Consider the following 23,646-nt stretch of genomic DNA (forward strand, 5'->3'; position numbering starts at 1 on the left):
GCTAAGCAAGACACTTGACCATCTGCCTCTGCCAATGAATTCATGTAGGTTGTTCATTTTTATTTTATTTATTATTTTATTTTGACAAAGTCATAATCATAAATAAATAAGAATAAAAATGTGCACCTCACCACTGAAACCACTCCATTGTTAACTATCCACCCTCCCAAAATTTCAACACCTCTTGCGATGGTTTGGCCCCTTTCTGTTTTAACAGTACAAATTCTACAAACACCCTCCATATCTCCTCAAAATCATTTCTCCTGCGTATTCCCTTTCTTACCTTAATGGCACATGTTAATTTATCATTAATAGCTATATCCCACACCCCTTTAAATCATTCTTCCATTTTGTATTATGCTTACCCCTTCCACTTCCTAACTATAATACTTCGTGCAGCTGTCAATAAATTTGTGAGCAAGTCCTTCATAGCCTGCGAACCTTCCACCCCATCATAAATTGATAATAATGCTACCTCTGGACTTTCAGTCAGCTTTACTCATGTAGATTGTGCTGGACAGATGCTCTTGGGCCCTTCTGAATATTGATCAGTTGGGGGGGTTGAATTCTGGGCTTTTGGTTTTATTATTCCCCGCTGCTGCTGGGCAGCTGTCTCCTATGGTGTTGAGCACCTGCACTGGGGGCAGGGGGTAGAAAGAAACAGGGGCCCACTTCTGCCCACTCAAGGAGACCCACCCTCAGAGGCCCCCTTATTCTGGCTCCAAGACCATCCCTTCTCCTCCCCCACTGCTCTGATGGCACAAAGGAGAGGCAGAAAGAGGCACACCTTGGAATAGATTGAGGGAGGCTTACAAAACTCCCTCCCTGAGAAGAAACCAGAGACTAACTACACCTGTCCTGGAGCTAATATAGGAAATTTTCCTCCCCTAAGAACCCACAGGACAGAAATGGACAGTGTATCCCTCTTCTGCAAGAATGGTGTTAAGACTGGCAGGGCTGTGAATTTGGTATCTGGCCCATCTTGGATTCCCCCCCCCCCTTCTACTCTGCCTTTTGGTGGCTCTGTAAATTTGGAGCAGCAAGATTTCATGCAGGCTGAGGCTGCTGGGAGCTGGGAGTCAAGCAATAGTTGGGCTACAGAACCCCCACCCTTGTACTAAATCAGTAAGATCTATTCTGTCGAGGTTATGCAATAATTAACCAAATGAGGCAACTTTAGTCAAGGAGCCTGAGCTATTCAAGATACTGACACAGTTCAAGATAAAGACCCTTCATGCTGATTTTGACTGGAGCTAACTAGGCTATCCCACCTGCCTTTATTTTGCCTGCCAGCTCCAAGACTGGTTTGGCAGGCTGGCTGGAGCCGCACCCAAGAGCCTTCGCTTTTCAAACTTGGTTTCATTGAGAGCAAACCAACAAGTTTGGATTGCTACATTAGCTACCTCATTACTCCACCACAGCTAAGAAAAACACAGGACTTTTCCTCCACTGTCTGAAGCCAAGGAAACAAATCTACAAAAGGACTCTCAAGTGGAGACCAGAGGCTCACGTTTTTGCACCCAAGTCCTTTGGCTCACAAGAGCACCAGCAGGTGAGATTAAGGCTGGAATGAGACATGCTTGAGAGTAGGAGAGAAAAATGGGGTTCTCCCAGCACTGCTCTATTTTTCTACGGGCAGGAACTGTGAATGTCAGAACGGACTGCAGGCATGCGCACTGACCTAGCTCTAAAGAAAACATAGCCACGATCCATTTGCTTGAAGCAAATATTGCCCCTCCAAAAGCCTTATAGCAGAAAAGCAATTGTATCTGGAATGAAGATTTATTTATATTATTGTTTTTTGAAATACACAATCATCGGTTTCAGGACATGAAATAGGGGGGCACCTTTTGCCGATTTTAACATTGCACATGAAAAGTAGTGATTTCCTTTGACATTTGGTGTGTGTGTGTGTGTGTGTGTGTGTGTGTGTGTGTGAGAGAGAGAGAGAGAGAGAGAGAGAGAGAGAGAGAGAGAGAGACTGGGCTTCTTGATGTTATTGGGCTACCAACTCCCATCAGTTCCAGCCACCACAGCAAAAGGTCAGGGATGATGGGAGTTGTTGTGCAACATCTGGAGGACTGGAGGTTTCCTCCCCCCTTGTATTAAGTCACCATTCTGTCCTCCCTGCCCCCGGGATTTTCAGTTTTTCAAAAGTTCTTCCTATTCCGCAAACTGCACAACAACAAGGAGTAGCATAACAATGCATGGGGTTTTTTGGAAACGATTTTCCCTGCTATTGCACAACTTTGCAATAGATGGAAAAGACATTCTAAAAACAAGGAAGTGAACTGAAGTGGTAATGAAAGAAAAAACATGTAAGGGTTTCTTTGTGACGGAAATTGCTACTTCTGGGCGTCATTCTAAATTCCACAAAACCACATTTCGAATATATAGACTCAGTAAACCTGTTTGGTAAAGTTGGAAGGTCAACATCCAGGGAAGAAATTACACCCTCCTAGCATCACTGGCCCCTGGTATGCTAGGATGGAGGGAGGCCTCTCCTTTCCCCAACTACTCTGGGCGGCTCCCAACGGAGTATTATTACTACTACTAATAATAATATTAATAATATTATTAATAATAAAGCGATATAACATTAAAACTTCCCTAAACAGGGCTGCCTTCAGATGTCTTCTAAAAGTTAGATAGTTGTTTATTTCCTTGACATCTGATGGGAGGGCGTTCCACAGGGCGGGTGCCATTACCGAGAAGGCCCTCTGCCTAGTTCCCTGCAACCTCACTTCTTGCAGGGAGGGAACCTCAGAGCTGAACCTCAGTGTCTGGGCTGAATGATGGAGGTGGAGATGCTTATTCAGGTATACTGGGCCAAGGCTGTTTAGGGCTTTAAAGGTCATCACTACCACAGCACTTTGAATTGTGCTCAGAGATGTACTGGGAGCCAATGCAGGTCTTTCAGGACAGGTGTAATATGGTCTTGACAGCTGCTCCCAGTCACCAGTCTAGCTGCCACATTCTGGATTGCTTGTAGTTTCTGGGCCACCTTCAAAGGTAGCTCCACGTAGAGTGCATTGCAGTAGTCCATGGGTAGGCAAACTAAGGCCTGGGGGCCGGATCCGGCCCAATCCCCTTCTAAATCTGGCCCATGGGCGGTCCGGGAATCAGTGTGTTTTTACATGAGTAGAATGTGTCCTTTTATTTAAAATGCATCTCTGGGTTATTTGTGGGGCACAGAAATTCGTTCATATATTTTTTTTTTCAAAATATAGTCTGCCCCCCCCAAAAGGTCTGAGGGACAGTGGACCGGCCCCCTGATGAAAAAGTTTGCTGACCCCTGCAGTAGTCCAAGCAGGAAATAACTATAGTCAAATACTGAGCTAGATTGATTTTTTCCCCTCCCCTTGGCTTAGTATGAGGAATCTACCTGTGTTCCAGAGTGGGAAATGGCAGTGGGTGGTGGAATTTTCCCCATGCTCAAATCATGAGCTGAACCAGGGAAGTCTGGATGGGAACTCTGTTCACATTTTAGAATTTGCAAGCAGAGGTATTCTGAGTTGTCCCTCCTTTTGTAACACATCTGTGGTCTACATGATGCAGAATACAGGATGCAAACGTCTCAGTGATGCGAGTAGGTTTGAGACTAGTTGGTGCCCAGAGAACAGACCAGCAAGAAATCCTTTGTGTGGCAACTCCATATAAGAAAGATGGGATATAAAATGTAATGATTTTGGGTTGACTTCAGTGGTTGGCATGGGCTCTGCAGGGTTTTTGAAATGGTGCGTTCCCAGCTCTAAATGCAGGTGCAGACTGCTAGAGCTACATTCGCTCACTCTGACCTAGAGCCAGTCACAAGATCCAGAGGCCTCCCTTCATCCTGACACACCAGGGACCAGTGATACTGGGAGGGTGTCATTTTCCCACAATGCAATTCCAGGCTGCCTTAGCAGCTGGGGTCCTAACACCTGGCAAGGCCCTGTACAGGTATTACAAACTGTTCTGCCCTCTTCCCAACGACCAGCTGAATGAAGCTCTCTGGTCCATGCACCTTTTTCTCAGATCACTCACTCCGCAATGAGAATGAAGCCTGCCCTTATTTTAATGGGCCTTAAAATATGAGCCTGGCCTTGTAGCCAAGCTCTTCTGATAGAATTCAGAAGCAGGATCATAGACTTCCCCCTGGTGGCACATTAAAGCATAGCTGCCTCTTCCATCTGCTTGGCTCAGAAGATTGGAACTCTGCAGTATGCCCTAGTGATGAGAGTTAGCGGGTTTTATAAAGGATGCCCAGGAATGCAACCTGAGTCAGTGGGGCACTTGCACATTCCAGAGTCTTGGGATCCTTCCTAAAGAAACTCCGGCACACGGGCTGTGAATCTCGAGCAAAGAACCAAGATCATCTGCTTCACCCAAGGCAGGAAGTGCTGAACTTGGCAAGCAGGAGTGAAATGTTACTTTAATACTCTGTTATAGCTCATTTCCCCCATCATGAAACCCAAAGCAGTCGTCAGCCACCCAGGCACTGACCAGACCTCCTTAGCTTCAGCAGGGCAGTAGTAATCTAAGAAGCCCTGCATGGTTTGGAACCAGCTACCTGAAGGACCATCCACATTCATCTGTACCTGCCTGAACCTTAACCCTGGTGCTCTTCTCTGGTCTACTGCTGAGACCTTTAATGACAGTAAGTACCATGGACAGGGACTTCATTGTATTCACTCATACACACACACCCTCCAGCTGTGGGAGCTAAGCATGAAACCTTGATGTTTACAAGAGCCTTAAAAACTGAGTTCAGTTCCAGTTTGGTTTGTAATAATTTTACGATACTGTGCCTGTATCCTTTTAATTTTATCACACTACATCTGCTGCTCTTACTTTATTTTTTTAATAAAATTTATTTGGTTTTTCAAATTAAAATCTTACAGAAATGTATCATAAAAACAAGATTCCAAGGACTTCCATCCTCCTCTTTATGGGCCTTGTTATTAATCCTTTCCTCCCCCTTCTTTTATGATAATCCAAAAACCTCTTCCGTTATGTCCAGAATTCAACCTTAAACTGCAAGTGATAATTTCAATCCTACTAACAAGTTTAACTGTTTACAATGGTCCTTAAGCTAAGTTATAAATTTCCCCCATTCCTTGTTAAAGTTTTGGTCTTCCTGATTTCTGACACTTCCAGTCATTTTAGCCATTTCAGCATAGTCCATTAACTTCATCTGCCACTCTGGTGGGAACTTTGTCTTCTTTCCATATCTGGGCCAGTAACATCTGTGCAGCCTGCTGCTCTTACTTCAATGTTCTTGCTCTATGTAAACTTTGTTATATTTTATTATCTGTTGCTAAGCCACTTTGGGAGCGTGAACACCATAGCAGACAGGATTTATTTATTTATTAAATCACCTAATAATACATTAATTCCAGCACTCATCCTAGAGTTGTTTGCACACCTCAGGAATCCCACCTCCCACACACTTGGCTCTTCTCCACTCTCTGCCCCAATTCCAAAACAAGGAACTGAATCCAGGATCCCTCCTAGCCCTATTTTAAACCTCTAATTCCAGAGCTGAGAATGAAACCAAGAGTCAAGATCACACCCTTCAGCCCTGGACCAAAACTAGAGATCTACCAGCTCCTCGTTTTAGGCTCACCCCCACGAATTCCATTTAGAACCACATTCTTCCGCCCATGAGCCTGCCTTGAAAGAAAGGGAAAGGATCTCTGCTGCTTTGACAATCTTTATCCAACCTGACTGTCCACGTTCTAAAGGAGAAATTCATCTGCACTAAACCCCAGAGGCAGCTCCTCCCAGCCTAAAGGTGGCTTGTCTAGGGTGGTCCAGATAGTGCTGGACAACCACCCCCATCATCCCTGACCATGGGAGGCCGATGGAAGTCTAATCTCCAGAGACTCACAGGTTCCCCATGCATAGGCAAGGCTTCCCATGCAGTCCAGCTGCATTAAGCCTCCTACTAGGTTCCTATGAGAGTAACTGCACCAACAGGTTTACTCAGTCCCTTCAAACAGGGACTTTACCTAAGAACTAGGACAAACAAGCAGAAGCACTTTGCAATACTTTTCTGGAAGTTTTCTCCCGTAACATTCCTCCTTCGAATACAATACCAGGGAGAAGGTTTGGAGCTATCCTGTCCCACAATAAAGGGGTCTTGAACAGATAGATTTTAGAGGAGTGGGAAGAGGGGAGGGATTTAAAGGTTCAACCCTGTACACCCTACCACCTGAAAAGGGGTAGCAGCAGAAACAGACACACCAGAGAGCTTGATGTTTTGTTTGCAGCCTGCAATCTGCACATCTCGGACAGAGACTATAGACTAGCCAAGCACCCCTGGTTAAGTAGAAAATGACTCTTTGGAGTTTATGAATAAATATGCAGCCAGGTAAGACCACAGCAAAAACAGATCTACATTAAATACATGCGCAGTGTGTCTCCAAGGAGCAGGAACAACTTCCGTATGTTTAACACTGATATAAAACTGCCTGATGCTTACTGAAACCTTCTGCTCTCTAAGATCCCACAGTTCCCCCACCAGGCCAGGAAGGCCTGGAAATGTGACTTGTGGCACCAGTTTATCCAACCAGCTCATGGATTCTGGAAAGCCATCTATAGCATTTGCAAGCCAATCTGATGCAAGATGTCTCTTAGAGGATGTGGTATATGCTGGGATGAGGAGGGTGGCTGTACAGAGCTCCCATCAACTGTGATCTTCATTCGTGTCGCCTCTCTCTTCTCCCGAGTCTGGCTCGCTATCCAGGTTCAAAACAGGGAGGCGGTCGCCACATTCACAGTTCCAGGCACATCTGTAAATATCCCTGTAGGAGAGAATGATGGGTGAAGATGATCCCTACACGAGAGAGGGTGTAAAAACCTTTCCCTGTTTACATAACTCCACACCACACACAATATTACAAACCTCTATTGTGTTACACACAAACAGACACTTTACCGGCTATTTTTCTAAGCTAAAAGCCTCAAATGATATAAAGCCTTAAACAACAATGGTACTTTTTCTTCTGCTTGTTCTTTCCCTCAGCAGTGTCTTAACTCTCAAGTGGACCCAGTGGCCTTTCTGGACCAAACTCCAGGTATTTTAAGTGCCTCGCAGAGATGAAGGGTTGCGGGGTGGGGGCTGAATAATATGAACTTGCCTTAAACTTCTTGAGTCTTGCACAGTTACAGAGAGGGGTTTGTGGGAAAAGTGTTGGGCGTAAAATGTGTATGTAGTGGTTGAGTGGGGCTGTAGACAGTGCATTGCTGCTGGTCTTTGCTTGCCTGCGGGTAGACATGTCCATTGTGGAAAAAGGCAGGCTACATCCTTCCTTGTGGCAGCAAGGCTCACTCTCTCTCCCCTCCCTGAATGCTTTAATCTTCATGGCAGCAAAAGTAATAGAGGCATATGCTACTCCGGTGCCTTGATCATTCTTGCAGTTACTTTGTCCAGAGAATCAAAGTGGAATAGGATTATAACTTCTGAGTGACAAAGTATAACTTTGAATCTTGAAATAAAATAAAAATATTAGAAGTAGGGGGAAAGTCTACACCCAATGCGCCACCAGAGAATGAATGAGAGTCGAGAACCAAGGCTCCTCCCACCTTCGGGAGAAGAGATGCTGTACCTGCTGTGTTTCTTTGAAGTAATCACTGCATGCTGAAGGCTGCCATCGGGACAGCACAGGTGGACGTGGACATGGCGGGTACGACAAAGGACAGGCTTTGTGATCCGAGGCCAGGGCTGCTCCAGTTCCCCCGATCCTCTGCGTAGGATCAGGTATGAGAATTTCTCCTCCTTCTTTGGTGGGTTCTGGAGGAAGACACAGAAGGTTGGGAAGGGGAAAATGGATCTCTGAAGAATACAGCTTCCCGCCCTCACTAACTAATTTGCTTCCCAGCCTTTGCTAAAGGGCAATCCAACTCTTGAAGTTGGCTTCGTATTTAATCAGGTGTGGATTAACTGAGCTGCCCAACTCCCTATCCGGTTCAGCGTGCCAGCATTTCCCAGCCCTGATCCTCCAGGATGTGAGAGGTGAAGGGAGAAGGACAGGGTATTTGACAGATGCTGTTAATGGAGCCTAATAACATGCCTCTTTGCCCCATATCATTCATTCACGGGAAAAGCTTCTATGTAACAAAAACAATATGAAACACATCACCATGGACAAGTGAGCAGGTTTTTATTGGCACCCTGAGTGAGGACACAATTTGGCTCCCTCCCCCTCTTGCTTTCTGCTCTGTGCATGCTCTCAAGTGTGCTACGTCATAGTTTTGTGCCCCCGCTGTGCAGGGGAACTGCCTGCATGAATGGTGACAACTAATAAAAGGGCTCAGTATGCTTTTCTGCAGTCTATAGGGTAGGAAAACGTAGTTAAATTATATTGGAAATGAGGGAAGCTGAGCCAACCAGCCTATTGCTTGTAACTACACAAGCAACCCAAGCTAATTGAACACAACAGGAGGTTGATCAACATACAACGTGGAAAAGCATTGCACGTGGAATAAGCAGAAACTCACCCAACTGAAAGGCAGCGGGAAATAAGTCTGGGTGAAGTTACATGGCAGGATACGGTCAGGCGACAAACGAGGGCATGGCAAATGGTGCGGACACTGAGCATAAGAGAGAAAGGGTAGAAAGTATCTGTTAGTCTCAGGTTATGGTAGGGTTATTTATCTCTCTGGGAATAGAAGACAACCAAAGTCTAATTTGCCCACAGCCCCCCCCCCCAAATTAACAAGCCTTCGCATCCTATCTACTCCACATTGCTCTAAGTGGAAGAATTTATTAGACATGGTCCAGATGAAACAATCTCAGTCCAATAAGCGAAATGCACAGCCTGTTTCCTGCATCTCATTTCAAAACCTCTCACGTTTCTTACACACTTGGTACAATTTAGAAGCTGTGGTTTATGTTCCACCCACTAAAACAGACTTCAAACTACAGTATTTTTTCCAAGGTTGCAAGCGAGGCTTCAGTTAGGATGAAACAGGAAATTGTGGTTTAACAAGCCCCCCAAATACTGAATTCAAACACACAAGAGATGGGTAGAGGGAACTTGCAGAAACAGCACTCATTCTCAGTCTAAGAGACCTTGGGGTTGGTGCACTCCAGATATTGTTGGGACTCCCAAAACACATCAGCCCAGCCAACATAGCAAATGGGCTAGGATGATGGGAGCTGTAGTTCAGCAACATCTGGGGGGCATCAAGTTGTTCATTCTTGGTTTATCATACTGAGATGGTTATATCTGAACTACATATTAGCTTCCCACTACTCGCACGTATCTGTTTGACAGTTTTGGTACTGTTATTTATATTGCACATTTAAAACATTTCTAGACTGGCTTTCATTCAAAATCACAGGGCAGGTGTACAGCAACACCGTTAAAAATCACAGCAATAAAAAACATACAATATAAAACAAGGAACAATAATATATTCAAACCAAAACAGATAGGTTCCAGTTGCCAGAAGATGGGGTAGAAGGTTTTCAGAATGTGCCATAGGGACATTAACCAGCTCCCTCCTTGGAGGTGGTGTCACAACAGAAAATGCCCTATCCCAATTACTGCAATGCAAAACTTGATCAACAGTACGTCACTATCTGATCTCTGTGACAGAGCAGCTCGATGTGGGAGAAAACGGTTCCTCAAGTGGTCCGGTCTAAAGTCGCTCAGGGCCCTCTATGTCAATACAAGAAGCTTACACCTGGCTCTGTTGTATACTGGCAGCCAGTGCAATTCTCAAGAGGAGCATTAGCTATGCTGCACCACATTCAGCAACCTAGCTGCAGCTTGCAGACCAGCCTCAAGGGCAGGCCCACATACAGTTCATTACAGTAGTCCAGACTTGAGGTTAACAACAGGAACGACTGTATGTGGCAAATCAGATGAAGATGGCAAAAGGTGCTCCTAAGCACTTCAGCAATGAAGACTGATTGTGGATCACTCCCAAATGAGGCACCTGTTCCTTTTGGGGGAGGGGAATACAATTCTGTCCAGAACATGTAAATCACCTAACTCCTGGCCCTAGGAACCATCTACAAGACCTCCTTCTTCTCAGGATTCAGCAGCAGCTCCTTTTCACTCAACTAGCTTCAGGAAGATTTCAAAACTCACCGGGGCAAAAACGGAAGGCTCTGTGGGATCACGAACCACTTCATCTGTGCCCTACAGAAGAAGATGGATGGGTGTAGATAAACATAATTCATTTAAACAGTCACACATGTCATTCTCACAGTCCTTCCTCGATCGTGGGCAAGGAAGCTAAATATTGAGGAAAATACAGGGGCCAGAGGTCGAGCAGGTGCAGCCACCACAGGAACAGGCCCATCAACTTGTTTAGAAGTTCAGGCCCATTTGAAATGGAGACAAGCCTAAATGCCTGCTACAATTATGGGGTGGGTGGGAATGAACTTTCCTTCTTTAATTAAAATGGGATGTTTAAGTATCTGCAAATAAGAGTGGCAATCTGGAGCAGTTTTGTTAATTAGCAGAGTTTGGGGTTAAAGGTCTTCAAGAGGGAAATTATGAATCTTAAACTCATTCACTACAGTCCACGCTACAGAGAAAAACTTTGGGGAAGACATAAAGCAATCATCAGTCTAAGAGAAAGAGGCTGACATGCTTCCTGGCACGATATCCTTTTTTAAACAATCGTTTTATTTCAGGGGTCACCAACACAACACCCATGGGTGTAACGGCACCCCTGATGTCTTCTTCTGGTTCCCACACTCACAGCCCCCCTTGGTTATGAGGCCATCACCTTTTGTCCCATGGAGAGTATGCAGAACTGGAAGAGGAAGATGGAAGAATGACTCTCATTCCCACTTGCTCACTCAGCATTTTTAAAGGCTGTGTGTATGCGCGCACACACATTTTCTATTTCTGGGGAGCAGGAAGAAGTCAGGGGTTGTACCCCCAGCATTTGCTCACAGGTCTAAAAAGGCCTTCAACTCCTATTTTATAGCCTGCATGCATTTCTTTAAAGGCCACAAACACAGAGAAGTGCCTCACCTTTAATATAAGATCCCGGGCTTCCATGAGCATCTGATGACCTTCTTTGGTCCCGTTCTCTACCAGAACCTGGAAAAATGAAGGCAAGGGAGAGGCTATACACTGGGTGGTGCTGAGCAACAGCCCCCCCCCCCCCCCATTCCCCAAACAAGAGCAGGCTTCTGCAGTGCATGGAATGCAAGGGAAAGTTAGCACCACCAGTGGGCAAGGCACTTTGCCAAGTACATGAGAAGAAATCCCTGTCCTGGGGAGCTTACAATATTAAGATTTTATATAGGGGAAGCATGTGCCTCCACTTTCTGCTGCTCTCTCAGTGCCTTGACTTGGTTATCCAGGAACAGCAGTACACAGAGTTTCCTCTGAGTTGCCCTAAGAATCAAGAGACCCTTTTTCATTCAACGTACAGAGGAATCCAGGTCACAGTTAGAGAAATAAAGAGAACTGCAGATACAATAGAAATTGCATAAGTAAAGGTAAAGGGACCCCTGACCATTAGGTCCAGTCGTGGCCGACTCTGGGGTTGTGGCACTTATCTCGCTTTATTGGCCGAGGGAGCCACTGTACAGCTTCCGGGTCATGTGGCCAGCATGACTAAGCCGCTTCTGGCAAACCAGAGCAGCACATGGAAACGCCGTGTACCTTCCTGCCGGAGCGGTACCTATTTATCTACTTGCACTTTGACGTGCTTTCGAACTGCTAGGTTGGCAGGAGCAGGGACTGAGCAACGGGCGCTCACCCCGTCGCGGGGATTTGAACTGCCGACCTTCTGATCGGCAAGCCCTAGGCTCTGTGGTTTAACTCACAGCGCCACCTGTGTCCCATAGAAACTGCATATCCCCCTCCATTTACTGGAGCCAATAGGAGCTCCACACACCCTCACCTCTAATTATGGTGAGCGTGAAATATGTGTGCAGGGTCCAAAGATGTAGCTTTCTCCAAGCCTTACTACAATACAGGGAGTGAGGGAAGAGGAGGCAAGGATATGCTGCAGGATGGGTAGGGAGGCTGCATGGGCCACACCCAGTTATTCCCCATCCCTGGAACAGAAGAATGGAAGGAAAGGTTAACAGGGAAGGTATATGTGGTTGCTTCAGTTGCACATACTTATGGGGAGAAACACAGTACCAGATGGGTAAGCCTGTTTGTCCACTTACCAAAAAGCCACCTGTCTTTCTCCAGAGTGTCTGCACGGTCTCCACTCTCTGAGCATAACTTTGGAGTTCGTTGAGTGAGAAAGCAGAAACCACAAGGTCAAATTTCACCTGCATGTGGAGCAATGGGAGAGAAGAAGATGGGGCTGGAATATGTAGGAACAGTGTATTCAATTACAAATCTTTTTTTTTTCAAATATTTTTTATTGCATTTTCTATAAAAGCTTCCATCTTTCCATTTTCCACATCACGTATTTTAGTTTGTTGAACCTCCCTCCACTCCTCTGACAGTCATCCATAATAGTTCTCCTATTTACACATTTCTTAATATATAATATCACCTTTAAGTAGATTTCTTTATATCCTTATTTACATTTTTGCGATATTCCTCACTTTTCACAAAGCCTCTTTAAAACACACTAGCGTTGTATTCTCCTCACATATAGTTTTCAAATACTCTCTAAATTTTCCCCAATCCTCCAAAAACTTATGGTCTCTTTGAAGTCTAATTTTCCCGGTTAGTTTGTCCGATTCCGCATAATCAATTAATTTGTTTCTCCATTCGTCCAGAGTCGGTACTTGTTCTTGTTTCCACCTTTGAGCTATCAGCGTCCTTGCGGCAGTTGTTGCATATTGGAAAAGTTTGAAATCCTTCCTTTTAATTTCCCTTCTGGTTGTCCCTAGTAGAAAGTTTAATTTAGAGCCGGTGTGGACAACTTCTGCAGTGTAACAGTCATGCTCTTGGACTTCAGACCGGGAAGATCAGTCCATTCTCTGCTCTGCCATGAAGTTTCCTGGGTGACTGTGACAAAGGTACACTCTCAGCTTAACCTACTTCACAGGGCAATGATCCAACAGGTGGTGGCTGACAGCAGTTGGGGAGGGCAGAAGAGGCCTCTGTATAATGGATATTTTTAAGGGCCCTCTGTAACAGATACGTTGTGTATTTGGTGGAAGTAGCAGAAGACGTGAAAAATTCCTCCCATGGACTTCCTTATGGCTCAAGCCATTGGTATTATTCGAGAAAATCTCTGATTATTCTTAAGTGTGGCAAAAGTTGGCCACTTGCAGGGTTTTTTAACTGGAAAATTTACACAGCATAAGAAGTATTTAAAAACAACTCCGGTGAAGACCAGTTAAATCATTAAGCCTGGGGAATGGGAGGGGGAACCTGCTTAGATGTGGCAGTTAACCAGTTCAAGTGGGAAATCCTTGTGGGATTCTGGAAAACACACAATGGTACCCAGTCAACAGAACAACAGGGGACTGTAGGCACCTGAATGCAGATTTAACGAGACCCCCTGGGACTCATCCTGCTCTGAGTGCAGCTCCCATTGGGAGGAAAATAAGATGATGAGTTATTATTACCTTTGGTGAGACTGGGAGGAACTGCCGAAAGTAGACTCCTGGGATGCAGAGATTCTTCTCCTCAGAAATGCCTGGGTAGTTATTTTTAAAAAACCCCAAAACAAAGGTAGAAACATGGAGAGGTTTGTGGGAGCTCAAATACAACAGGTTAAGTGCTATAACTCAGTGAGTAGAATGTACGTTTTGCATGCAAAAGGTACTAAGCTCAATCCCTGATATTCCCAGGTAGGGCTGGGAGAGACTCCTGCTGAAACCCTGGAGAGTGACTGCCAGCCAGTGTCTACAGTACTGAGAAAGCTGGTCCAATGGCCTGACCCTGAATAATAATAATAATAATAATAATAATAATAATAATAATAATAATAATAATAATCTATTACTTATACCCCACCCATCTGGCTGGGCCTCCCCAGCCACTCTGAGTGTCTTCCAACAGGATATTAAAAACACAGTAAGAAGATCAAACATGAAAAACTTCCCTAAACAGGGCTGCCTTCAGATGTCTTCTAAAAGTCAGATAGTTGTTTATTTCCTTGACATCTGGTGGGAGGACGTTCCACTACCAAAAAGGCCCTCTGATTGTTCCCTATAACCTCACTTCTCGCAGTGAGGGACCTGCCAGAAAGCCCTTGGAGCTGGACCTCAGTGTCCGGGCTGAACGATGGGGGTGGAGACGCTCCTTCAGGTATAAGGGGCTGAGGCCGTTTAGGGTTTTAAAGGTCAGCACCAACACCTTGAATTATGCTCGGATACATACTGGGAGCCAATGTAGGTCTTTCAGGACCGGTGTTATGTGGTCTCAGCAGCCGCTCCCAGTCACCAGTCTAGCTGCCGCATTCTGGATTAGTTGTAGTTTCTGGGTCACTTTCAAAGGTAGCCCCACGTAGAGCACATTGCAATAGTCCAAGCGGGAGATAACCAGAGCATGCACCACTCTGGTGAGACAGCCTGCGGCTAGGTAGGGTCTCAGTCTGTGTACCAGATGGAGCAGTTTCCTATGCTCCCATGATTCTAGTGGCAATGGGTGGAAACTGCAGTACAGAAAGGGTCTGAAGCCACACGGCCGAGGCGCAGGTTTTATGCTTAAAGAGTAGGGTTACATTGAACTGCCCTGTGCAAATCACAACAGAAGGGCAAAGGGGTAGAGCTTCCCTTCATTTCAATGGTCCCTGCATATAATTTCCCCATTCATTGGGCATCCGGTGTCCTACCTATTAATCCAGGACGGGGCGGGGGGGTGTATTTCACTGGCATGATAGGGCTCCTGGATAGATGTCAGGCAAAAGAGAACCCCACTCCAGCCCACATGAAGTTCTCCACATAGCACCACTCACAACTCTCACCTTTCATCAGCCTCTCAGCTAAGGCTAACATTGAAGCCGAACTGTCGATGTTCATGTACTCGTTGATACTCTTGCCCCAGATGCCGTGTGCTGCCCTAAAGTGAAGGGGAAGGAGAGGAAAGAAAGGAGCAGGGTGGCACGTCTATGAATGGTCTCTTCTAAAAAATCCGAGCTGCTGGGATGGGAAGACTCCTGGACCAGGGATAAAGAACCCGTGGCCCTCCAGATACTGGAATACAGTTACTATTATTCTTGACCACAAACCTGCTGGCTGATGGGAGTTAAGAGTCCAGCAGCAGAAGGGCCAAAGGTTCCCCACCCCTATTTACATCAATATTTCCCTCCCTCCCTCAATGCTGCTCAGGAATTGACATGGTTTCTCACCAGGTGACTGCGCCCGTTCCTGAGCCGAAATCCAACAGGGTGCGCGGCTCGAAGTCCGAGACTCTCTTCTGGATCTGAAGGAGGCAAAAAAGAGAAATTGCTTCATAAACCAAGGACTGCTGTCAATTGAGCATACATACAAACCTTTCCCCAAAAAACCAGGGTCCTTTTTGTTGGGGATAATTCAGAGGAAAATTCCCAAGTGTTAAAGAAGACTATTTATGTATGCTACTACTGCGGCCCATGTTAGTCCAAAAATGGAAAATGAGAGTGGTCCCAACTAAAGAAGAATGGCAACTTAAAACAGATGGAATACGCACAGCTTGTGGATTTAATTTATAGAATAAGAGAATAAGAGGAATGCATGTTTAAAGAAGACTGGAAAACGTTTACTGAATATATGGGTGAAAATTGTGTTCATTTACAAACACTGGTAGCATTAAGATAAATTCAACAGTGTAAGTAAGTTTTGATGAATGTAACAATGGATTACTGAATGGTTTAGTTCATGTAAAATATGCAGGGATATATGGTATGCAAAATGAACCACGGAAAGGGAAGAAGGGAAGCCATTGATTTAAGGTTGTTTAAATGAGTATTTTGAAATGCAATTTAGAAAATGTAATAAAAATTATATACAAAAAAATAAAAAACATATAACCCCGTTCTCCATTTGAAAGTAGGGTACGGTATTTACAAATGAACCCTGCAGTGCGGTAACAATGACTTTAAAAGCAACACCAAAGTAATTAACTATACAAAAACAAAACAGGATGGCATTCAACCAAGTTTTACTCAAGAGTAGGCCTACTAAAATTAATGGACCTAATGTATATCAATTTCTAGGGGTCTACTCTGAGGAAAGCTTAGCGGAATACCACAGATGCAGCCCAGAAAGCTTTCAAATACCCGCTAGAAATTCAAACCTTACAGGAAACACCTGCTTTGCACTGCCACAGCAGGGAGAGTGTACAAAGCAACTTTGCTCACCTAACTGCAGCTTGTGCATGGGCTAATAGAGCAGGCAAAAGCCAGCCAGGTATGAGAGTCTCAGATTATGAATCATATTAAGTAATGCTGACCTTACCTTATAGTCTGTTGTTAACCATTACAGAAACAATGCAGGTGAAGCAGCTTGGTCATTTAATGGGCGGTGTATAAATCAAGGATGGGGAATGTCAATCCTGGGGCCTCTCTCCATTTGCTCCCCAGGACTCTCACACCACATCACAAATAAAACCCTCCTTGATTATTCTTAACCTGGCTGGAATGTGCCCTTGAACTCCAATAATGGCTCCTGCTCACCAGGGTGGAGGACAGAGGTGTGTGCATGTGGATACTTTTTGTTTCCTGATCCGCATACTTTTGCCTCTCACCCTATCCACTTTTATTTGGCCCCCAGAAGGTCACCAAGAATGAAATACTGACCACAGGCTCAGAAAGCATTTATACGAGGGGAAGGGAACCCAAGCCATGTCTATTTTATTTATTTCCTGTATTTTTAATCCTGTTTGCCATGGCAAATTACTGTTTGCCAAATTCGCTCATACCAATTGGTGGGGTGGAGCGTTTGCAAACAGCCTTACAAACCCAAAAATAAAAAGGCAAGACGTATGAGGAAGAGGTGCTGAGGGAAAATGTAGAGAGGGACGATCTGTTATTCAAGGCCAGGACAAAGTGGTGACCCATAGCAAGGCACTTATATGCAGCTCAGGTCAGGCTGATCTTCTCTTGAAACTATTCACGGTTCCTGTTCCTTTCAGCCAATGGATGGAGACAGAATCCCTCTGGGGTTTTTTTGTTTTGCTTACATAAAGGTAGGGCTTGCCAGAAGACCCCAACAAAGCAAATCCTTTGCTCAAAGGGGATGAGAACCTGGGGCTCTCATATCTAAATAATGTTGCACTAGTCAGAAGCCTGGGACGCAGGTGGCGCTGTGGGTTAAACCACAGAGCCTAGGACTTGCCGATCAGAAGATCAGCAGTTCGAATCCCTGTGACGGGGTGAGCTCCCGTTGCTCTGTCCCAGCTCCTGCCAACCTAGCAGTTCAAAAGCACGTCAAAGTGCAAGTAGATAAATAGGAACCGCTCCGGCGGGAAGGTAAATGGCGTTTCCGTGTGTTGCTCTGGTTCGCCAGAAGCGGCTTAGTCATGCTGGCCACATGACCCGGAAGCTGTCTGCGGACAAACGCCGGCTCCCTCGGCCCATAGAGCGAGATGAGCGCTGCAACCCCAGAGTCAGTCACGACTGGACCTAATGGTCAGGGGTCCCTTTACCTTTTTTAGTCAGAAGCCTGAATAATCCAGAGTTTTACCAAATGAATGTTTGGTGATGTTTTAACTACTAGTAAATTAATAGCCACCAAGTTATTTTGAACATGTAGTACACAGCCATCTTCTCACCTTGCTCCACCCACTAAAAACTTGAAACGTCAACTCACTTCATGGAAAGCTCGGGTCACAGCTGCAAAAACCCCGTCCATCCGGGCTGCCATGTATATAAAGCTGAGCTCTTCAGTGTACCTAGGAAAAGACAAACCACATAACCAAGTCAGCAAGGCGCACAATTCTCACAGCCTGTGCCACTGAGAGAAAAGGGAAAGCACCGCACCACAAAAAAGGGCTGAGCGAGAGCTCCCTGCTGGTCTAAATTGTGTAATGGGTCGTATCTGCTCTACTACCGGTTGTTGCTATCGACTTATCCCTGTTACAATAAAGAGCTGGGTGTCTTCTGCAGGCTGGCCAAATTTAATTCAACCTTCTGAGAATAGACCATGGCCCATCTGGTCCAGCCTTCTGCTCCCATAATGGCTAACTAGATTATTGTGCAAAGCCCACAAGCAGGAAATGAGGGTGATAGCCCTATTCTGCTTGCAGCTGATATTCAGACCCACTTTATCTCTGGCACTAGAAGAAGTAAACATCCATTTGCATAGTAGCCACCAACAGACAGTGCTACTCTCCATGAATTTATCTAAAGCCATGTAAGAATGCATGTCCAGGACCACGTAGGTTTGATGTAGATTACTGTTTGGAATAAGTCACCATATTGATTCTCTGTATTTAGAACGGGAAACAAAAGGCTCTGCAATAAAAAAAGGACTGCCAGTCTGCATTCAGTAATATGAGACAGCAAGCTATGTTCACACCAAATCTTCCCAAGAGAATCAGGTCCTTGGTTTCTGGCAAGGTCCCCAGGACACTCACTTCAGCTCCTCCCAGTGGTAAGTCGATTTTCGAAGTGCATCCAAGACCTTTTTCTGCAGCTTCGCCTTGGCTTCCTCATCCAGAGGGCGCGTGGCATCTGAGACAGAAGAAGTTGAATTATTTTATTTAACTCCACTCTTCTCCCACACTAGTATCAATCATTATTCAACCCCCTTTCTCCCACCCACCCCCATGCAACAACATGTAAGGTAAGTTAGGCTAAAAGAGTGTGACTACCTCAAAATTGCCCAGCAGGTTACATGGCTAAGTTGGGAACAGCATCATATCCTCACTCTCTGGGAACAGGTATTGTCTCCTCCACAACTACCCCACAAATCTGCACTCACTTTTCTTCTCCTGAAATTTCTGCTCCAATTCATGAGCCTTCCTGCGCAGATCTGCAGCCTCCAGGGGGCGTTTGCGGCTCCACAGGTAGTTGGTGAGGGCCTTGGTTTGTTGCTCCAGATTCCGCATGGAGGATTCTGGGGGAAACGAAAAGCTAGTCAGGAAAGGGGCACCTACAGCAGCTCTCACTTGAAGACCCAAAGCACTTTCTCAGATTGTTATGATGCTATCAACATGCAGGGAACTTTCTTATCAGGGGAAGAGCAACAGGTAGTTAAGTACATCCCCCCCAAAATCTGCAGCAGATAAACAAGGGGTTTTGAATTCTAAGTATTTAATAGAAGCAGAAACAAAACAGAAGTCTTTTGCTCCCCAATCCAGTCTGTATGAATCCTTGATCTGTCACCAACTCAAAATGTAGATGTGTACAGTCATACCTCGTGTTGCGTTCCGCTCTTGTTACGGACTTTCAGCTTATGAACATGGCAAACCCAAAAGGGTTTACTTCCAGGTTTCCCACCCATGCAAGCGCAAAAGCGATCTGTGCGCTTCACGCGTGCGCAGAAGTGCTCGATTGCGCTGCACACATGTGCAGAAGTGGCACTCTAGTTGCAGACTTTTCAGGGTGCAAATGGCACCCCGAAACAGTTTAAGTCTGTAACTAGAGGTTCAACTGTACTTGCACAACAAGGGCGGGGAAGTACTTAATTATTTATTGATTTAAGGAATGTATACCTTGCTTTTCCCAATGTGGGTCTCCAGGAAGCTTACAGTTATAAAATATACTATGTACAAAATTAAAAACATAAATGAAGGCTTCAAATTTTTAAAACATCAATAATTTTAAATCTAAAAGGAAAAGGAAAACATATGAGAAGCATTCATGGTGCAAAGGCCTCCTGAAACAGAAGAGTTTTGACTAAGCAACTGAAACTCAGTAGGGATGGTGCCTGTCTAACTTTTTGCAAGAGGGAGTTGCACAGAGTTAGGCCCACAACACTTGAAGGCTTAACTCCTCATTGATACAAGTCCAAATCCCCACACCTCCTTGAGGAATAAGCTACAAAATATTATCTTTATCATTGTTGTTGTTTATTAATGCAGATGATTTATATCCTGCATTTCCGATACATTTGCACTGCTCAGAGGAGCAATACAATAAAAAGCAATCACTGCACATCTGTGTATATGTGTATACTCTCTCTCTCTCTCTCTCTAACACCAAAATAAGAAAACGAAGTCCCAAGGACCATTCCCTCTTCAAAGCTAGGAGACCTGTAGTCCTCCAGAGTTTACAGGTCTACAACTCTCATTTTTTACTATTGTCCGTGTTGATTGGGAGTTGTAGTCCAACACACCCTGAAGGGTCATGTATACTCCAGCCCCGATATACAAAATCAAGGGACCAAGAAAACAACAATAGTTTATTACAAAATCATTCTTTAACTCCGCACCTCTGGAGTTGGGAAGAGTGAATCCAGCCCACCCAACAAATCTATGAAGTGCATATGAGTCCACTACTCTTCATCCCGCCCCACATATCACAGAGTGTCATTGTTAATGGGTTTTACTTACCAGTTACTAGAAAGTGAGCTACTTCTACCAGTTCAGGAGGAAGCCTAACATTTTTGAGATGGAGGATGCCTGGGTGCTGGCGATGTGGAATTTTGCCCAAGAAATCAGAAGAATTATCTACTTGGGAGACCTTGGGTATGACAGTAGCCAGGCCCTGAGGGTAGACAAACAGGAAAAAGGGCTAGTTATGAGACCCAAAGACATGTTCACAGCCAGGCAGAACTACAGCGGTGCTACAAACTGAGATATGAAAGCCAGGAGCTAAATGGCACCTTAAAACTAGGTTATGGGCACAACAACGGAATGTCTAGGAACTTTTTAAAAACAAGAATACAAAGCTGAAAATGAATGAACGGTCTAGTCCTCACCCTGCCCACCCCCACTAATATTCCCCAGAATAGCTGGAAGTGGGAGACAGAAAAAGGTCCTCCTTTCCTTCCACTCTGCAATTTAAATCTGAAATCTCAGGCTCAGTACTAAACTCAGAAATGGTTCATGCTAATGAAATTCCCTGTCGCAAAATGTGCCTAGAACAATGGTAGTTTTGAACACTGAACTATAGGGAGTAATGCAGGTTTATGCGGCCAAGGAAAGTAGCTAAGCTAGAGAGGCCCAATCCAGCATGTCTTTGCCAAACAGTGACCATCCACATCCCTAAGAAGCTCAGAGAAACAAACTTGCTAGTCTTCAAAACGATTTTTAATTGTTTGCTTTTATGCATTTCACAATGTTTTCTTTTATTCATAGAAATGTATCTATGTCACCATATCATAAAGTATCAGGGCAACAATAAAAAACACTATGGGGGGGCAGAAATACTAAAAATCATCAGAATGTCTGTCTAATTAGAGTTGCAAAACTATGTTGGCATAAAACAATTTTGCTGCTGTCGTGAGCTGCTTTGATAATAATAGTAATAATAATTTATCTATACCCTGCCCATACACAGAGAGAAAGAGAAGATAAATGTAAACAAATAAGACTAGCATGGCATAAATAACCACCAGGTGGAAGTATGAACTTCATCATTTCCAAGTGTGGGGAGAGTGGTGGGCTAACAAACAAGTCACAGAGTCAAAGATTGGGGGTTGAACTTTTGTGTCTTATCCATTTGCAAGCCGCTTTGAGATTGTATGATTTTTACATACATTTCACGAAACAAACGAACAAAACCAAACCAAGCAGAATCCAGAGCAAGTCAAGCGGTGCCCCAAAAGAATAAAAATAACCACAGTTATTGATGGATTCACATTTTAGTTAAGGCTGGTCTTCATTGTCACCACTATTATTATTGCAATTATTAAGGCTGCATGCAATTTCATAACATTTGCATGCTGCTGGGTTGCTTTAAAAACCCCCCCAAAATAATCACCCTCAAAGCGGCTTTTCAAAAAGAGAATGAAGAAATAAAATTATTAGTGGAACCAATTAAAAGCACGCCCCCCAAAAAAAAAATTCCCGAAAATCAGAAATAAACTAAAAAATACACCAGCATTTTAGGTTTGTCTGGGTCGACACTGAGGCGGGTTTACAACCTGAGAGCATCACATTCTCCTATAAGCCACAGTTCAGGAAACCCGCAAATTAATGGCACGGGCTGCCTAATAAGCTCAAGCCTAAAGAAAGCCTGGAAATGCAAAGCTTACAGCGCCCCCAGCCCTCTCGCGGATAAACGGGGGCGAAGGGGGGGGGGACTCACCCTAAATGCCATAGGATAATTCCACGTTTTCCTCAAGCACCTCGCAGCCGCCATCTTCGGAAGGGAATTGGTGCTTGTCGCGCCGTCGCATCACAACGCTCCTCTCCCCGGCCGAGTCGCATCGCGGCCGCCATCTTGGGAAGGGCACTGACCGAAGCTGCATCGTACAAGCGCAGGCGCGTAACTCTCCACTCCGTTCCTACAAGCTGCTCGCGGGAAGGCAGAGGCGAAGGCAAGCCAGAGAGGCAGGCGCCCGTGTCCACGCCCCCTAAGCTGTTGATTGGCCCCAGAGTCACCAATTATTAGCAGCTGCTTCCCTTCAGTTATTGTATTTTTGGTCACTTTTTTTTTTTTTTAAGAAAAAGAAGAGCGGTGTATTTGCATACTGCTCGCTGATTCGCTCGTTTGGCGTTCCAAGGCAGGGATGTGCCCGCCCGCTTCGTTTAGCTTTCCAGGAATACGGTCGTTTGTTCTCTTTGAGGAGTTCTGAGCCTGGCTGCTCGTGTGAAGCTGGCTGCGTGAGCGCGCACATTATTATTTTTTTCTTTTCGCAAGTTTCGCAAGAGAGTAAAAAATAATAATGCATTTTTGGGTCTCTGAAGCTTGAACTGTTATGGAGACCCATTCGCAAGTAGCAAGCCGCTCTGGATAAGCACTGTTATCTTCTTCAGTGAAGTTGTTCCACATCATAGAATCATAGAATCATAGAATCATAGAGTTGGAAGAGACCACAAGGGCCATCGAGTCCAACCCCCTGCCAAGCAGGAAACACCATCAGAGCACTCCTGACATATGGTTGTCAAGCCTCTGCTTAAAGACCTCCAAAGTAGGAGACTCCACCACACTCCTTGGCAGCAAATTCCACTGTCGAACAGCTCTTACTGTCAGTTCACCACATTATTATTTCTAATTAGCTACTACATCTCAGATGTAGGGACGTGGGTGGCGCTGTGGGTAAAAGCCTCAGCGCCTAGGGCTTGCCGATCGAAAGGTCGGCGGTTCGAATCCCCGCGGCGGGGTGCGCTCCCATAGTTCGGTCCCAGCGCCTGCCAACCTAGCAGTTCGAAAGCACCCCTAAAGTGCAAGTAGATAAATAGGGACCACTTACTGGCGGGAAGGTAAATGGCGTTTCCGTGTGCTGCGCTGGCTCGCCAGATGCAGCTTTATCACGCTGGCCATGTGACCTGGAAGTGTCTCCGGACAGCGCTGGCCCCCGGCCTCTTAAGTGAGATGGGCGCACAACCCTAGAGTCTGTCAAGACTGGCCCGTACGGGCAGGGGTACCTTTACCTTTTTACATCTCAGATGTATGTGATGTATGGAAGTGAAAGCTGGATCATAAAGAAGGCTGATCGCTGAAGAATTGATGCTTTTGAATTATGGTGCTGGAGGAGACTCTTGAGAGTCCCATGGACTGCAAGAAGATCAAACCTATCCATTCTTAACGAAATCAGCCCTGAGTGCTCACTGGAAGGACAGATCCTGAAGCTGAGGCTCCAATACTTTGGGCACCTCATGAGAAGAGAAGACTCCCTGGAAAAGACCCTGATGTTGGGAAAGATGGAGGGCACAAGGAGAAGGGGACGACAGAGGA

The 23,646-nt window shown here is 45.2% G+C and overlaps 1 protein-coding gene across 1 annotated transcript; it reads right to left on the reverse strand.

Moving 5' to 3' along the window:
* Positions 1 to 4,396: 4,396 nt before the first annotated feature.
* METTL17 (methyltransferase like 17) lies at positions 4,397 to 22,250 on the reverse strand. Its single transcript, XM_081165911.1, has 14 exons — positions 22,054 to 22,250; positions 20,355 to 20,508; positions 18,782 to 18,916; positions 18,435 to 18,531; positions 17,669 to 17,750; positions 15,229 to 15,302; positions 14,845 to 14,939; positions 13,502 to 13,572; positions 12,137 to 12,244; positions 10,983 to 11,051; positions 10,086 to 10,136; positions 8,485 to 8,577; positions 7,593 to 7,777; positions 4,397 to 6,788 (listed from the first exon to the last, which is right to left on the reverse strand). Exons 1-14 carry the CDS (start codon positions 22,105 to 22,107, stop codon positions 6,671 to 6,673), a joined length of 1,386 nt encoding a protein of 461 aa, XP_081022037.1. The 5' UTR covers positions 22,108 to 22,250; the 3' UTR covers positions 4,397 to 6,670.
* Positions 22,251 to 23,646: the final 1,396 nt, after the last annotated feature.

Source organism: Podarcis bocagei (assembly GCF_964188305.1).
Source record: "Podarcis bocagei genome assembly, chromosome: 13".
NCBI lineage: Eukaryota > Metazoa > Chordata > Lepidosauria > Squamata > Lacertidae > Podarcis > Podarcis bocagei.